Below are 18,226 nucleotides of genomic sequence, written 5' to 3'. Positions count from 1 at the left end.
AGCCTGAATGAATGTTTCTGCTCCAGGATCAATCTCAGGCTTATGGTTTGGTGTAGTTCTGCAGATCTGAAGCACAAGATGGTTATGCCTGGTCTGACTGGCTGGCTCGTCATGAAGACTGCAACATGCAACTTGGCACAATCAATGAGAGACAGATGACTAAGCCAGCATTCTCTTCCTAGACAGGCCCACCTGGCACTTCAGTTGCAAAGCTAGGCTTGCTCCATGTCTGAGGGACATCCCTGAAAGCTCTCTTTTCACCCACTGCATGCCTTCACTGTGACTTTCATGGCTCTAGCCCAGGGATGGGGAACCAGTGGCCTTCCAGATGTTGTTAGACTCCATCAGCTTCAGACAGCTGGCCAATAGTCAGGGTTGATGGGAGGGAGACTCCTTCAACATCATCTAGAGAGCCACTAGTCTCCCCATCTTTGCTCTGTCATTTAAGAAGGAAAGCCTGTATAATATACAGGTGTCTTTAAACACTTGTGTGCGCACCTAGGAACCCTGATCAATCAGGGAACCCAGACACACATACAGAAAACTTTTTAAAATGTGCGCATATTAGCCAAATTTTGTGTTTTCTGCTGTGATAGGGGTATCGCCTGCTTTTGTGCACCAGGGAACTGTTAGGCTAAATCCAAAGGATGAGCCACAGCTGCCTTTCTCTATAATCTTTATTGTAGAGCCTATTATTCCAAAAGTCCTTGAGACTACATACTACATGAGTGTTAGTATAAATGAGAGCTGTCATATGTAAATTAGGGCTGCCGTCCAGAATGTCATTTGGGCGAAAATTTTTGAAAATCGGTTAAAATGACTGAGAAAACACATATGGGAACTGTTGATTTGGGGGGGGCGAATTTCCTAAGGAATAGCTTAAAAACTTCATGTTGTGGGGATTTCACTTCTTGAAATATGGCAACCCTAGATAGGTGCTTTCTTTAAGGGTGTTCCAACACACAAACCTTTTTAAGCTCAGTCAATAGAGCATGAGATTCTTAATCTCGGGGTAGTGGGTTTGAGCCCCACATTGGGCAAAAGATTCCTCCATTGCAGAGGGTTTGACTAGATGACCCTCATAGTCCCTTCCAACTCTGTAATTCTATTATTCTATGAATAGTTCGTCCTGCTAAACACAATTACACTTCAAGAAAAAACAACAGTGCACTGGTTGTCAGCCCAATTTTTGTTGTTGTTGGACTTGAGCTCCCATCAGTCCCCACCTAGCAAGGTCAATAGCTAAGGATGATGGGACTCGTAGCCTAGGATCATCTAGAGGGCCATAGGTTCTCCATTCCCCAGCAAAGCTTTCCATGCATGTCCAGTCACATTCAATGCACTTTCAATGTGCGCTAGGCTGGGCCATTCGTATATTGACAACTGCGCACGAGCAATGGATGTCCTGGACACCTGAACCACAAAATGAGCCAACGCATGCCAAAACTGCAGAAAACACAACCAGGGATACATGGAACGCAGACAAGGGCTTTCCAGATGGCACACATATTACACAGATCAGGCCTAATATTTGCGGAAAGATCTGTTTTGTCTGACAAGGAGAAAGAACATGCAGACTTGCTGTGAAGGCATCCTTTATTTACTACAGAGCTTCAGATAAAAGCATTTGCCAGAATTTGCACCGGCCCTGCAGAACAACACCAGCTCCAAACAATCAGGATGCTCAGTTTCCCAAATATTTAACAGCCCCCGCATCACCCCACAGTCCATTGCAGGGAATCAATAAATAAATATTTCTAGACAGGGATGTGATCTACCTCTCCAAATTTTACTTGTAGATAGTAATAACTGATCAGTCAACTAGGGGTTTCTTCTAGATAGCTTTATCTAGGCTGACTAGATAGTTCAAGCAATTTGTTTCTTCTACTCAGCCTTAACAGTCATCAATGGACAATTTCAAATTTGCATTCATTTAAATAATTCTGGCACCCCTGCTCCCCGGAAAAGGCAACAACCTTTTCACGTACACTGAGCATTTGCTCCCAACAGATGTGTAAATATGAATGGCTCTGTGGACGAATACTGGACGTTGTACCAAACAGCTATAAAGCAAATACATGCTGGGTTGTATGAAAGCTGCACAGTCCATCCAAATCAGCAATTGTGGGTTTGCTGGGTGAAAGAAAAAAACCAACCCCCAAGTCATTGCTCATTCGCCCACTTCCACATGGGCATGAGGTTTGTTCACCAAATTATTGTGGGCTGTGGAGCTTTTAAATGTGGCATTTCATTTGGAACTCTCAAAATTCTTTCTGAAGATTCACATCTGGTGAAAATAGTTTCATTGAGAGAGTGGACGTCCGTTCCTTTTGGCCTCCCCAAAAGCAAAAAGCAAAAAAAATCTGAATAAAGTAATTCCATGGGGCTACTTCTTCAGCGACTGGAATCTTCAGCTGGTGTGGAATGAAACAACCTGCTTCCTGACTGGGTGGGCAGGTGCTCATGGAACATTACAATTCCAACATTTGCATTGGCTACATGTTGTTTTCTGGAAGCAATTTAAGTGTCAGCTTTAATCTATAGAGGCCAGAATTCTTGAAGAGTCCAAAAGAGGCTGCTTCCACACATAAGAAGTTCCAACTACAGTCTTACACGACTGCCAGAAAGCACCCCCTTAGCAGTGTCATCTGGACAGCAAAGGTGTGGAGACTTGCCATGGCCAGCAGCTAGACATCTTTCTAAAGCATTATGCATTGTTTGCGTTCAATCTTGGCTGGTGTTCCCTGTGGACAGTGGAGCATTTTTAACCTTTGTGCATTTAACCTTTGCAATTTCATCTACCACCACCTTCCAAGAAATGGAGGAAACAAAGATGGCACCGAAATAGTTTGTGCTAACCATAGTTGGGAGCTTCCAAATGGAAGACAGGCAAACCACAGTTACTTGTCTGCTTCCCCACCTGCTCAGCCCTCAGCTTTGTCACTCCCATTTCCACGCAGTAGAAGCCTCTTGAGCGGCACAACAGTGCCCAAATCTGCAGTTTGCCAAACAAGCTGTAACCTTAGACAGCGAACACAATTGGATTGCCACCCTCTTGGCACAGCACTTTGTGAACAGGCAATGGCATCATTTTGAAATTCCTCCATGGCTTTCTCCACTGACGTTGATGAAGCTGTAGAGCAGGTGGTGGAAAGTCTCCACCCCAATTAGGCTCCAAAAGGCCATTTCCCCCAAACTATGAGCAACAGCCCCACACCAGATGCCATATCAGGTATGGACACAGCAACCAAGAGGGGCTAGCAGACACCAGGATATGGCTGTGCTGCAGAAGTCCTGGTGGAGAAATCACTTTGTGGTGCCTCAAGGGGAGTGATTCAAACATGAAACAAGTAAATAGATAGCCATAATGGGGAATGCAGGAAATTAACCAACCCCTGCCGAAAGCAGGGCTTGAAGTCACTGATCAGCATGGACTGAAAGCTCCACTTGGGTCAACCTGGATCTTCCTTTGCAGCATAGCTGGATCTGAACCCATGTTGCAAATGATAAATGGGTTACCTGGAATCATGGTGACATCAAGTGATGGATAGGTGGGCAACCCTGCCCACTGTGGGTGGGGAAATCCAGGATCTGGCCCGTCACCTGGAGGTCGTTATCCAGGCTGTAGAACAACCTTCCCCAAGCTTACATCCCCTGACACTGCTACAACACAGCCTCTGTGATCCCCAGGCAGCATAGCCAAAGGCCAAGGACGATGAGGGTTATAGTTCAACAGTATCTATGGGCACATGGTTAGGAAAGATTGCTGTAGAGGAACGCTCTCATTCAGGTTTCAAGAGCTGAGGTGTATGCTTCTAAGCAAGGCTGGTGAGAAAAATGTGCACTGTAAGATGGTGTGTTCCTCTAGCAGTGATGCATGGGTTTGTTAAAAAGCCAGCCTCTTCACTTTATCTGACCTGAAACGTGTGGCTTATGTCTGCTACTAGAGTAGGTACAGGCTCCCTTCTTTGCTAATGCTGAACTTTGGTGTGGTTTGCTTAGATTCTAAGCCAGAAGCAGTCAACATGGCACCCTCCAGATGTTGTTGGATCACAGCTCCCATCATCTCTGGCCTTTGGCCACTGTAGCTGAGGCTGCTGGGAGTTGTAATCCAACACCCTCTGGAGGATCCCATACTGATTACTCCTGCTCCAAGTCTTAGAGTCAAACAGAGTTTGACCTTTGGATCCTTTGTAGGACTGCAATGGGAGGAAGCCCCAGTGAACTCCACAGAGCTTACTTCTGAGCAGACAAGTAAAAGATCACACTATTAGGATTTTTCTCATCAACTCGGACTGGAATTACTTGGCATACAGCAAAAATACATATGCAACATTTGGACAGACGAAACAGCATGTCGCAAAAACAATTCGCATGGCTTGCTCAAGTAAGAGACAGCTGCACCATCAACCAGGAGGAAGTTTGTTCTCCCTTCCCAGTTTGCTACATTTGTTCTTTAGGTTCTGCCAAGAAAGCTGCTGGACAACCAAGAAAGAAACATCGCACAAACACCTCTTATGTCTTCACTTAAGCTCCAGTGGATGCAGAAATGAAATGCCAGCCATAAATCTAAGACAGGCTAGGATCCCATTCCAAGTATCCCAAGGGGGAGGAGATGCAAAGTTTAGCTCTTTGAAGGCAAAAGCATCCTAGCAGTTTTTGGACACTATGAGCGTTTCTGCATCCAGAGAGAGAGAGGACAGCATAGAACTGTCAAGTGTATTGAATGTGGCAACTCCATCAAGGCAGAGGCAGGTGGGGAGGCTGTTTTACCAAATACATGCTGTTTAGATGCAATTGCATACCCCCGAAGCTTCAGTCAAGAATGACCCATGCTCCATATCAACAGAGTTTCACACAGAGGCAGATCTCTTTGCAAGAAAGAACTTGCCATCTAAAGGAGCAAGAGGTGGCAAACCTGTGGCCCGTCGAGATGCTGTTGGGACTCCCATCTCCCAACAGCCCCCAGCCAACATGGCCAGTGACTGGGGATGATGGGAGTTGCAGGCCAGCGACATCTGGCGGCCCCTGCAGGTTCCTCACTCCTGCACTACAGCCTGACAGAGGAATAGTAGACAAGGGATGAATGAGAGCCACTTGTATGGATAGGACTGGGTAGTCCTAGCAGTGTTGCAGCACAAGCAAAGTCAAATAATGAGCAGTGCATGGGGATCCATAGAAAATCATGCGGCTTGCCTGTATGAGGTCCTGTGTTTAGTCCTTCGCAACTCCATTTAAATGATCTCAGGCAGCAGCTCTGAAGCCATGAAGAGCTGCTGCCAGTCTGGGCTTCACTCTGTATAAAGCAGGCATAGGCAAACTTGGTCCTCCAGATGTTTTGGGACTACAACTCCCATCATCCCTAGCTAACAGGACCAGTGGTCAGGGATGGTGGGAGTTGTAGTCCCAAAACATCTGGAGTTTGGGGGTGCCTGGTATAAAGCATCATATGTCCAGTTGTTACTGAATGCTACCTGGTGGGGTGGAATGGTGAGCCAGGGGAAACATGGAAACGTAATGCTTTCCCTTCCACTAACTGCCTTTTCCCCCTATGTGATGCTTTATTAAATAGATTCTGAGGATAGAAACACCAAAAGCTTGACATGCCACAGTTGGGCATTTTCTTACTTGGCTTTATTTTGTCTCATTTAGGGAGCATCTTCCTTGTGATAAGGGAAAGTCCTCTAAATCGAAACTTACCAATACACATTCACTACGAGTCCACCATGATGCACAGCGGCAGTCTAAGTGTCCATGTGACACTCCTCTCCTATTCATTGAGGCCTCCCCGATTAGCCCGAATGTTTTGAGTGCTCCCTAACACCACAATTTGGGTAAATGAGGGTGTCCTCTTAATTGGCTCACTCAAACAAGCAGCTATCTTGCGGGGGATGGGGGGTGGGAGATGTTAATTACAATTAAATAGAAAGGGCTGGCGAATCTCATTTTAAAAAGAAGGGTGGCGTTACTGAACAGCCCTGAGAAACAGAACTGAAAATCGTAACGAGGGCTTGCAACAAGCTTCCTAAACTCCGGTTCTTGGGTATTTAAAATAAAAGGGCATTGAAGGAAAGCAAGAATACATAATGCATTAAATACAGAAAAGACGGGCAGCTGGTGCTTGAATTTCAAGTCTAACAAGGGTAGCCAAGAAGATCAAGTGAGGTTACAAGGGAGAGAATTCTTGACTTTTATTTTTGGCTCAAGCCCTGTTTCAGCCAAAGGTTCACAGGGTGGGCTTAGCCAAGTTTCTGCCTGCCTGCCTGCCTGTCTCTCTGCCATTTAAAAAAGACGAGAACAATGGCGGCTGCACCTCATAAGGTAGCTGCAAGATCACAGAAAAAGAGAATGTGCAAAGCATTTTTACAAGCTGAGTCAGAATGGCACAGAAGTGTTGGACCTGAATGAGCGAGGTCCTGCCCAGCCATGAAGCTCATCTGGGTAAGTCTCAATTTACCAGGATAAAATATATTGTAGGAGTTGCTGTGAGGCTAAAACAGCATCACCTCATAGATACCATGCTAGTTCCTTAGAAGATTAGCGGAACCCAGAGCTGATACAGAAAAAACATATCTAAGGGCTGTTGCCAGCCAAGTAGACCCATTGAAATTAGAGTAGACCCATTGAAATTAGCAAACCTAAGCTAGTTATGTTTGTTAATTTCAGTGAGCCTGCTCAGAGTAGGACCAACATTGGGCACAACTCTAAGCCAACAACAAAAACCAAAGGTCACTGACTGAATGCGTCTCGACAAAACTGAAAACATTTTAAAGTGTTTTAGGATAAAATGCTATCCAAAACTGGCGAACAATTAATACTGCTGCCTAAAAAGAAAAACGGGGGGAAAGATACAACTTCTGATGACCATGTTAATCCAACCCCCCTCCCTTCTCCAGAAGCACAATATTTGTGCTAGATTTCCTGGTGTGCATGTGTTTTAAATCCAACTCTGGGCTGAAGAACAGCATAGTTTTAGGCACTGAATAGCACAGTTTAATTATAAACATTTTAGCTAACCAGTCTGGTACTAAGCCAATCTGTTTCTGGGGAAACACTAGTTTTGAAGTCTTCTTTCCAGTCAGCTGCCATTTAAGCTGAGCCAATTATCTTAGCCTTTTGACTTAGATGTGCCTGACCTAACCTGAATGTAGTTTCACTGCTTCTTTTGAAATATCAGACTCTGTGCGCATATGCATTCACTCCCATCTTCATTTGGCAATGGCTCTGAAACGGAGCCTCTGATCTTGCCAACATCAAAAGCCTGGTTTGTAAGATAAGGTAATATTTGAAGTTTGCTCAGCAGTATTCCCCTGTGTCCAAAGTAAATCCATAAATAAGATATAACCAAATAATAAAAAGTCCCCCTTTCGTCTCTCCCTCCCTCCCTCACCCCTTCCCTCCAATCAAGAAATGGAAATGTGAATTTGCCTGGGTGCTTTGTGGCTAACACCAAAAAGGGGCAGATTAAACAAAAACGCAACATTGATCCTTTGGGTTAAATGTAAGTTCAGGAAAAGGGGGGGGGGGAGGGATTGTGTGCATTTTCTTTGCTGGGAATGCCACCTGGGGGCCACCATGAAAACAAGAGACCAGATCATACCGGCTTTTCAGATGTCTGTGGGTTCTGTTGTCTGATTTGCACCCCACCAAAGCCAATGCACACACGCACGCACACACACAGTAGAGTGGTGCATTGCTGCACAAATTTGTTGGCACGGAAGCTACAGGAAAAGTGCGACAAAACCATGCCCCTACATCATCAAAGGTGACAAATGAACCACAACAGCAGCTGATTTCACTTTTCTCCCAACGTAGCTCCCCTCCAAAAGCAAAAAGAAAAGAAAAGAAGGCGGCTTGAGCGGGAACACGCCGCCCTCCCCGCTTTCCTCCCTTTTGCTCAAGTTTCTCTTTCATACACCCATGGCAGGGAAGGAAATTCAAACACAAAAACAACTTGGCACACGTGCTAGTGTTACCGCAGCTTGCAACAGCTGTTGAAGCCTATCAGCGTGCTCTGCTTCTAGGAGTTTACAACACTGAGACGCCACAGAGCTGGAAAAAGTGTGTGTCCCACTTTCCTCCTCTCTCTCTCTCTCTCTCTCTCTCTCTCTCACTCACACACACAAACTCCTCAGTCGTTTGGAGACAACACCACAGGAAATTCAAACCTTTCCAAAGGCTTCGAGAGGGTTGGGAAGGGGGAGTTTGGGATCAGTTTTCAGCAGGAACTGGTTAAATGCCTTGAGTTTTTGCAGGTTGCTCTCTAAAGCCATATAACCATTCTGGGCCCTATTGAAATCCAGGTTGGCTCCCCGCCCCCCCCCCTCCGGCCTCAGCACCACCACCACCTCCACAACACCCCCACTCCCCATATCTTGAAGCTCCCAGCAGTTTAATCAGGCAAGCTTCCCTTGCTCCTCACAGCCTGTACTGGCTATTGTTATGGCAGGAAAAAACAGCCAGGCTCCTTTCATGCCCGGCTTTATGGGGAGCTCCTATTCACTTGTTCAAGTAAATTTCAAAGCAGCCTGCTACCCTCTTATCCCCTCTAAGCTCCCCTAGACTAACAATAGGCTGAAAGCGATTCAGTTAAGCCTTTCATCCAGCATGCACTTTATTTCTCACTCAGTGCTCTCATCTGTAGAAGGCCCCACAATTGGCATTGCTGTGAAGAGAGGGTATAATCCTAGCCCTGCTCGTCCCAAGTGACCCAACACTGGTCCAGAAATGACTAACCCAGTGAATGCTCTGTTGACACACAGAGCACATATACAAACCGCAGCCCAGCTGGCAAAGAGAAATAAAATAGTGATGCAGCTTTTTAAGAAAATGCAAGGCTGATGTTGTTCAACGAGAAAGCGGGGTAAGGCAGGAATGGGTTTCTTCTTCTTCCATAAAACCATAAAAAAAAGTACTGCACACATATTAGAAGGAGGGTGGATAACCAAGTCTGCACTATTTTATATCTAGAGACTTTTTTATTTTAAAAAGTGCATATTCTTCCCCTGCCACCAAAAGGATTACAAGGAATTGCGAAGCGTTTCCTTCCACCTTCAAGGTTTCCAAACCACCATGGGTACACTAACAGTACAATCCTGTTACTCACAAGTTAAGTCCTACTGTTTTGGGTTGGAATTGCTTCCAGATATGTGCATGCATGGGAAGCAGAACTAAGCATTTCAAGTTAAGACCTTGGGAATTGTGTGTGTGTTTGTGTGCATATGTATATCAATGCTAAGTTAAAACCAGGCTACTTTGCACTCCCCAACCCTAACCTGCCTCCAAAAAGCGTTCCTTCCACTGGAAATAAAGAATATGCTCCCCTATCCTCACAGCACTTTGGGATATTTAGCAATGAAGTCCAATCTCTCTACCCAGCAGCAGGAAGAGGAATGCAACATGAAGTAGAGGTGGGAGAGAGAAACCATTGACAATGTATGTAGTTGCCCTTGTACATAGTTGCATGGCTAAAGCAGATTACAACAGAAAACTTCTTCCCATTTCCTTCTCTGTAGAAGACCACAAATTTTACAGCACAGATTGTTCCTCCCATCCTTCTCCCAGAGACTAAGGAATAATTGTCATCACATTCCAAACAGCCTCCACTTCTTACAGAAGTAAAGTCAGTCAGGTTCAGCCCAAGAAGGCTGTTGACTCTTTGGGTCAATAGAGCATCGCTCCTAAGTTCAGCAGCTAACCTCAGAAAGCACCGCCTAGAGGAAGCAATTCCTTTTTTTACGACTGTTAATTAGATAATAAGACTACACCTAGTCCTAAAAAAAACAAGGGCTGGGGCAAAATTGTGGCTATGGGGACGATTATGGATACATCCCATAGGTAAGAGGCTGGATTTCTAGTCCTACTGGGAGAACAAGGTTGTTCACCTGAGAGTTGGGTGAGAATACCTGCAAAGTGATGGAAATGAGAGAGTCATTTCCTACCATTGCGTCAAACCATACTCCTAGTTTATGGCAATATGGTGGGTAAAGAATCCATCAGAAATATAACTGGGTAGCAAAATTTTAAACAGAAAATTAAAGCAGAGATCATGGTCAGGTAGGATTCTTTTAAGAACCAACAGTTTTTCAAAAAATTCAACCAAGGGAAATACTTACACGCTACTGTCCGTCATAGACATGGAGTCATCAGTCAGAGCATCACTAGATATTTCGCTATCATTTGCACTGGTGGCAGGAGCAAAGACATAGCCAGAGTTCACATGGTAAGGGTTAACAGGATCGTTCCTCTTAAAGGACCTAGAGACAAGCAAAAAGTGAAAGCTCAGTTACTCTTCCATGAACTCAGGAAATACACACATAAAAAAGCCAAAGAGCAATGATTTAAGTTATATATGTGCACACAAGACTAACTAAATGACTAATATTCTCAATGCTTGGAAGTAACTCAGTCAATTTCAATGGACCGCTTATAAATAAGAAGTGTTTAGGATCACAGCCTTCATTTTCCACCCACCACAAACAGCTGGCTAACCAGCATGTGATCTGCCAGAAGTATCTGTAATATATAGGAGAAATAAACCCATGCTACTAAATCCTTGTTTACCTGTGTAGGTCTGTGTTCACAGCATACCCATTTGTGTATAATAGCTTTCATTGTGCTGTGTAGATGGAATGGAAGCAAAGCAAGTTGTTTGTGTACATTGGGGTGGCAAACATGGTGAATCTCCAGATGTTGATGGACTACAACTCCCATCATCCATGACCATTGGCCATGCCGGCTGGGGCTGACAGGAGTTAAAGAACAGCAACATTTGGGAGCCAAAGGTTCCCCATTCATGATCTACAAAGTCACTGAGTATTTTAAAGCCATCAGCTGTCATACAGTTTTAAAATGGTGGATTCATGAAATCCCTTGTTATGGCACCACACAAAAAAGTATCATGTTTTCTCCTGTTGTTCCACCAAAGAGAAGAGGCAGCATACATCCTCCATCACTATTTTATCCTCACAACAACCTTATGAAGCAGGTTAGACCAGGCTTCCTCGGCCCTCCAGATGTTTTTGGCTACATCTCCCATGATCCCTAGCTAGCAGGACCAGTGGTCAGGGATGACAGGAATTGTAGTCTCAAAACATCTGGAGGGCCGAGGTTGAGGAAGCCTGGGTTAGACTGAGGGATCACAGAACTGTAGAGTTTGAAGGGATGCTGAAGATCATCTGGTCCAACAAAGGAATATGCAGCTGTTCCATATGGGGATCAAACCAGCAATCTTGGCGTTATCAGCACCATGGTCTAACCTCACAACAACCCCACAAGGAAGGATAGAGGCCAGTCCTAGGTCACCAGTGAGCTTCATTCTTGAGTGGGGACTTAGACCCAAACCTCCTTGCTTTTAGTCCAATATACCAGACTAGTGGCAAGACTCACAAGGAAGGCAATATTGTGAATAGATCCAACTTGTCTCGGACACTCCCACATAACAAACTGAGATTCAGAAACAACTACCAAGGTCTCCATGTGGTAGAGAGAAAACTGTCCTGCCACAACACTCTAGCCATCAACACTTTTACAGTTTTCACAATCCTACACGTACCTGTCAAAAAGTAAGTGAGTTCAAGGATGCTTACTCACAGGTAAGTAGGAATAAGATTGGAGCCTTAGTGATCATGCGGGGCCTATCATGAACATTTTGACAAGTTCCTTTCTAGGTTTGTTCTACTCCCTAACATTTCGAATTGGGCTAGGATCTCCTCACAAAAACACTCAACTCCTACTTTCCCACACCAATGTGTCTTAAATCCAAATACATGTGCATTGTTATTCCTGGTCCATCTGCAGCAAGGATGGGGGAAATGTGGTCCTCCATAAGCTGCCGGACTACAATTCCCATTATCCTTGACCATTAGCTATGAATGATGGGGCTAATGGGAGTGGGAATCTAAGATCTACAGAAAAGGGCAATGCAAGATTTTAGACAAGTGAGCTAGGGCCAGGCAGTTAAGAAAAGCAGCTGAATGCCCTGAAACTGAATCTTTACCATGCACTCATCAAGTGGCCTTAAAAGCATATTTTCTTTCTTTCTTTCTTTCTTTCTTTCTTTCTTTCTTTCTTCTCTCTCTCTGCCTCAAATCTGTACCAGCAGTACAAGACAGTTGTAATGGCTAGAGCAGGCATAGGCAAACTCAGCCCTCAAGATGTTTTGGGACTACAACTCCCATCATCCCTGACCATTGGTCCTGTTAGCTAGGGGTGATGGGGGTTGTAGTCCCAAAACATCTGGAAGGCAAAGTTTGCCTATGCCTGTGCTAGAGCAAAGTTTCCCAAACTTGGGTCTCCAGCTGTTTTTGGACTACAACTCCGATCATTCCTAGCTAGCAGAACCAGGGGTGATGGGAACTGTATTCCAAAAACAGCTGGAGACCCAAGTTTGGGAAACTCTGAGCTAGGGTGAAGTGCTTAAGAAAAAAGTGGTAAATATTATTAAGTGCCCGCAGTATTTTCAGGTCATTTTCAGCTCTGGATTCAAAAGGTCCCCAAGCATGTCAAATTAACAAATATAACTTCTACAGATAGTCTTATCTCAAAATGGTTGGACTGACATCTTATTTCAGAGGATGCTGCAAAAGAAAGTGTGGCCCTATATATAGAGAGCTCTGCATTGGTAAAGCAATAATAAGGGGATAATAAGTGAAGAACAATCTTTTCCAATCCAAATCACAGAGGGGAGTAAATTTCAGTTTTGTATCCCCAGCAAGTTGGTCCAATAAAGGGAGCCATTATGTAGGACCAACAAGGCAGCAACATAACAATTTATGGGGCAGCCTTTGCCAACCTGCTACCTTCCAGATGTTTTGGACTACAACTCCCATCAGCCATCACAACCATGGTGCCTGAGGAAGAAAGGAGCAAGGAGTCCCAAACATCTGGAGGGCATCAGTTTAGCAAAGGGAGACCAATAGGGATGGACACCTGTGTTTTATATTCTGTACCCTAATCACCATGGACTATTAAAGACTAAATTAGGGATTGACAAAACATTTACAGGATTGCGATCACTGCTCTCAGCCAAACGTTTTAAGAAGGCCTTGTTTATATAGACAGCACCACCTTTAAGCACACAGAATCCAAACTCCTGGAATCCAGACTAAGTTTGCCAGATGTTCCTCATTTCAAGCCATCACCCCTTACTCCAGATGCCTGCTCTACAGAACATTAAAAAGGGACACCCCTTATTCGACCACTTCCATAACATTCCACAGAAGAGACATCACAGAGGCAGACCACATCCCTCATTCTGAAGAAATTCAGCTTGGCAACTCCGATCCGCTCAGGCTCCCATGGCCTGCTGTTTGTTCAATTCTAAGACAGTCACTTGCTCAAAATTGGAGTCACTTGTGAGCAACTTGGGAGGCGCAGGGTGGAGGGAGGGAGGGAGGGAGGGGGAGAGGGAGAGAGGGAAGGGAAGTCTTTCTTTAAGGCCTAAACATAAAAGAGAGAAACTTTTGGGTTATTTAAAAAAAACAACCCACCAAGCCACTTGCAATGAGATCGGAGGAGGCATCAGGCCTGAGTTAAGTGAGCAGCCTGGTAGTCTTAATGAAAAGCAGCACTTCCCCTAGTAGTAGTATTCTGGTCCCTTTGTTTCCATTTGCCCCGGTTACCCACTTTCGACCTCTTCAGTAGTAGTCTTCACTCAGTTCTCTCACAAACAAGTCCTCCCACCCTCCCCTTAACTCCCCTCCTGCTGTGTTGCATTCCTCCATTTCACTGGCAAGGGGAAAACATGAGCCCTTGCGAAGGCTTAAGCAAAGAAAGGGGCTTGGGAAGGGGAGAGAGAGAGAGAGAGAGAGAGATGGAGGGAGAGACAGACAGACAGCCCTCTTCAAGTTATGACGGCAAACAGCATGACTGAAGTTCTAGGCCTCCACATCTCAAGCTGACCTTTGCAGGAGGCCTCGCTGCAAAAGACTCAGGTATTTAAGCGCAGCTGGGAACACATTCTTTCCCAAAGCACACAAAGATATTTCAGTGGGAAGATCAAGACATTCAAAAGATGAAGGAAGGGAGCGGGGAAGAGAAAAGAAAAGAAAGAAAGAATGGGAGATAACCAAAGAGTGACAGAAGACGGTGGGGGGGGGGAATCAGATCCTTCAGATCTTCAAGACAGATCAACCCCACATGTTTCCAGTTGAAAGTTACTCTGCAAAAGGGGGGGGGAGAAAGCAAGGGGAAGCAGGATCCAAATGTTGTACCTTTAGAAAACAAAAACTTATCTATGTTTGCAAAGTTCCCGTGACATTCTTAAGGCAGCTATTGGAGGTTTTTTTTGGTCTTTCAAGGAAGTGGGGTGGGAGAGGGGGAAGGATAAAGGCTTTACTTTTTATTACTGTCCTTGAAACAGCTTCATGTCCTGCTCTAACAAAACGCAGGCCCATTAGGGCTTATTGTTGTAAGGTATCTGGTTGCAAGATGCCCGCCATCTGTACAGAACCAAGCCTGCTCCTTAAGTGGATCCTACAGACCTTCCTTTTAAAGTGCATGTCATGCTGCTACGTCCTTAATCGTGCCGCCCGTTAGTTTATGTTTACATGTCATCCCTATGGGAAGGTTAAGGGGAAGCGCTCTTCCATACTGTAAGGCAGCAGAGAGAGAGAGAGAGAGAGAGAGAGAGAGAGAGAGAGAGAGAGAGAATGAGAATGAATCTCCAAAATCTTTTTGGAAGAGCTCAACTTCCCAAGCTATGCCGAACTTTTGGAAAAGTCCTGCTCCAAAGTTCAACGGATCTATAAATCACCTTAAACTAGTCAGCAAAAACTCAAAGCACAAGAAATTACCAAGACATTTAGCTAGCAAAATGCCATTCCCCCACTCCTCAGAACTTATACAATCATATCATTAAACAATAAATTTCTTTTTATTTAAAAAAAAATCACACTTTGCCCAGTTAAAACAGATCTGTACAGGAAAATCCCCACATACATTAAGTAAACCAATTAGGGATGTTTTCATAGCCACTTTTTTTTAAAAAAAGAAAGATCTTGACCACACTACAAACTTAATTGTAGCCAGATGCTATCAAGCTGCCTTAAAGGAGTTTTAATTCCTGTGTGAAGCAGAGTCTCCGGTGTAAATTTCTACATGGTCTCTCTTTTTCTCTCTCTCAAAAAAAGTGCCTCCACAGGACACAATACTGACAAATGTTTTCCACAATCATGTAGCAGTTCCCCTTCAGCTTCAAGGAGAATGTCTCAAGTTTCTCAAACTACTACCGCTTATACTGATAAAAATGGTACTTGTTTGTCACTCCCTGTGCTGTGTTGGGGAGCAGGCCTGTGTCATAGACAAAGCACACAGAACTTATCTTTCCAGGTGTCTTTTGTGGGTAGCCCTGCAAGAAAAAGCCCCAAAAACCCAACAACACCCTGAACAGCACAGCTGTTTTCTCCTCTGTGATTAGCCTCTAGCCTTATAAGTAGCCTCAGATCTTGGTTTTTCAACCAGAGTAATGGTTACAGGGAGCCTTGTAAATTAGGAAGCTAAGCTTTGCTGCACTGCAGTTGGCATTCCACAGGTGTTCAGGTGGGTTATCAGAGGTATATGAAGAAAGCTCTGGATTGCTCTCACTGCTGTTGAGAAAACATCGTGTGAATCTGCAGCCACATTGTCTGGCAAATGGTTTTTGGTCAGAAACATTGTGTTTATAATTTTCAGGGGAAGCAAATATGTAGCTTTCATCACACTACTTTGCCAAAAAAACAAAACAAAACAAAAACCCGATTGCTTGGTGTGTGCAAGCACACACACATGTACACATTTGTCTTTCTCCCCTCCTGGCTTAATTTTATTATGATAATTGAAGCCATCTCGGTTCCAACACCTTCCCCCACAAATAAGTGCCAATCTGCAAAAGTGGGCCATCTGCTAGCTATAGCCCCATGTGGTGGGAAGGCGAGCTTCACTAACTTTACAAGAGAAAACTTAACAGCAGAGAGGCTACCTTATTGGCTGCTATGATATATGAGTGTGCCGTAAGAGGGCAGTTTTGTGCACATTAACTTTTGTGTGATACATTCAGAATCCAATGTAAACAAAACTTTTTTTCAATTTCACTTTTGTTGCACTGAACTGCCGAAAGTGGAAGAGCATCAAGATCCTCATTCCAAGGAAGCAATTAATACACAAAGCAGCCCTGAGAAAGAGGGGAAGACACCTAAACCAAGTCCGAAGTGTTTATTTTGACTCGGGGAAATCCCAAATTCATAAAAATACCTTATAACACATACAACATGAGGATGTGATTGGGGTAAAGAAAGTATGTTCGCCAAACCTAACCTAGGAGCAGAAAACAGCCAGGGGAGGGAGACAAATAGGCTTCACACGCCTCATTAAAGCTTACATGCTAAAACAACCTCCAATTAATATTTTTTTAAAAAGTTTGGTTACCTACAGGTCCGGAAAGATGAAGACACATTGCAGACACCAGCCAAGGGGAAAGGGGATTCACCTGTCAACTGCTAGCAGACTAGGCAAATAACAGCAACTCATCCACAAGCTGAGAAAACTACTGGACTTTAATATCTTTGAGACAGGAGGAGAAGCAATGTCTGGTGACCACTGGCTTGGGGGGAAAGGCTTCTCAGCTAGTTCCCTTTGGTAACAACAATGAGATTCTAGTCCAGAAATTGCTAAGACCAGCACCTCTAACTGGCAAAGGACTTGGCAGCCTTTACTGAGACCATGCCTACCCTCCCCTATGGGATATTATTCCCATTTCATAGCTGAGGAACTGAGTCTGAGACCTACCGACTTGCCAAAGAGCACACAAAGTGTCCATGGCAGGCAGCAGTGGAACTGGAACCCGGGTTCAAGCCCAAGCTCTCAGTTCAGTTACATACAAGAATCCAGTCAAGGAGACAAAAAAAAAAGGAGAAGCAACTTCTTGCCTTTTTGGAGAACAGCGCAGCACAAAGTACATATCTGCTTAAAAGGAAGGTTTTCAGCATAAAATCATAGAATTGTAGAGTTGGAAGGGACCCTAAGGATCCTCTAGTCCAACCCCCTACAATGCAGTTGCCCCATACAGGGATCGAACTTGCAACCTTGGCATTATCAGCACCATGCTTCAACCAGCTGAGCTATCCAGCTCCATCAATATATGCCTAATCAAAAGCATGCATGAATTGGGTGGGCTGAAGGTTCAAATGAAGTTTCCTCACCTGAACAGAAAGTTACCTGCTTGGTGTTTTTCAGAGTGGCACTTACATTAATGGCTCCATGCCTTCTGCCACCTCAGTGTCAACAGAGTTTAGACATGCCAATGCCTTCTACAATGTCATCTCAACTTGGGGAGAGTGTTAGGTGTGTGCAGGGGTGTGTGTGTGTGTGTGTGTGTGTGTGTGTGTACACACACACAAAACCCACCACCACCACCACATATACACATGCATACACACATATAAACACTGTTTGATCTGGGCAACAGCAAATATGGTTGTCAGGCTCATGCAACTGGTACAGTTCAGAGGTTGTGAAAGAAAATTGGCTTGCTAGGGCTTCAAACTTGAAAACTTGCCTTTACCACAGAAAGATACTGGGGCAAACAGAGGCTTGAGCAAGCATATACCTCCACAGAGATTAAAACAAACGGGTAACACACACTGATGCCATTTGTACAGCCAAGAACTAGAAGAAGCCCCTCGCCTATCTGGAGCCCCCGCAGATTTGCCCTGGTGTGAGTGAAAGCCAAATTAGAACCAGCTGCCTTTCCAACCCTATCGCTGGAAAAGACCATAAACACTGCTGCAAGCTAGAAACACAACAGATGCAATTCAAGAACCCTCCTCTTAGAGGCAGGCCATAGTTGAAACAAGCTGAAAACAGAAGAGATGCCTGAAGCCCTTTGATGTCCCATGAATCACAGAAACACTCACAAAAATTCCTGTAAACCAGATGTCAAATACTTACCAGACTGAGAAAGAAACTCCCAAAGCAAGAGAGAGAATACACAGAACAGAGGGGAGAGGGAGAGAGCAGGTCCTTCTGCTCTATAGATCCTTGTTCAACCAATTCCCATTTATGAAGGGGAAAGGGAGGGGAGAAAGAGAATAAGGTGTCAGAAGATTATACCACTCTGTCACGATTAAGATAGAGAAAGAATACGCTGGTGTTGCCATTTTGTGAGAAACTGGTCTTGCCCACTTTCATCAGCCTATGCCACCAAAGAAGGGTCTCATATCACTCTCCTGGGGTACTGAATTGGGAATAG

The 18,226-nt window shown here is 44.6% G+C and overlaps 1 protein-coding gene across 4 annotated transcripts in view; it reads right to left on the bottom strand.

Annotated features, from left to right (window-relative positions):
• Positions 1 to 18,226, bottom strand: part of AXIN2 (axin 2) — an 80,333-nt gene that overhangs the window by 24,553 nt on the left and 37,554 nt on the right. For all 4 annotated transcript variants that reach the window (XM_053375367.1, XM_053375364.1, XM_053375368.1 and 1 more), the window contains one exon: positions 10,116 to 10,256. In XM_053375367.1, the coding sequence (XP_053231342.1) occupies positions 10,116 to 10,256 (141 nt within the window). The remainder of the gene's footprint in view (positions 1 to 10,115; positions 10,257 to 18,226) is intronic.

Source organism: Podarcis raffonei, chromosome 2, assembly GCF_027172205.1.
Source record: "Podarcis raffonei isolate rPodRaf1 chromosome 2, rPodRaf1.pri, whole genome shotgun sequence".
NCBI classification, from domain to species: domain Eukaryota; kingdom Metazoa; phylum Chordata; class Lepidosauria; order Squamata; family Lacertidae; genus Podarcis; species Podarcis raffonei.
Note: the sequence above shows the minus strand (reverse complement) of the source record. Positions and strands in the feature narration are given on the sequence as shown.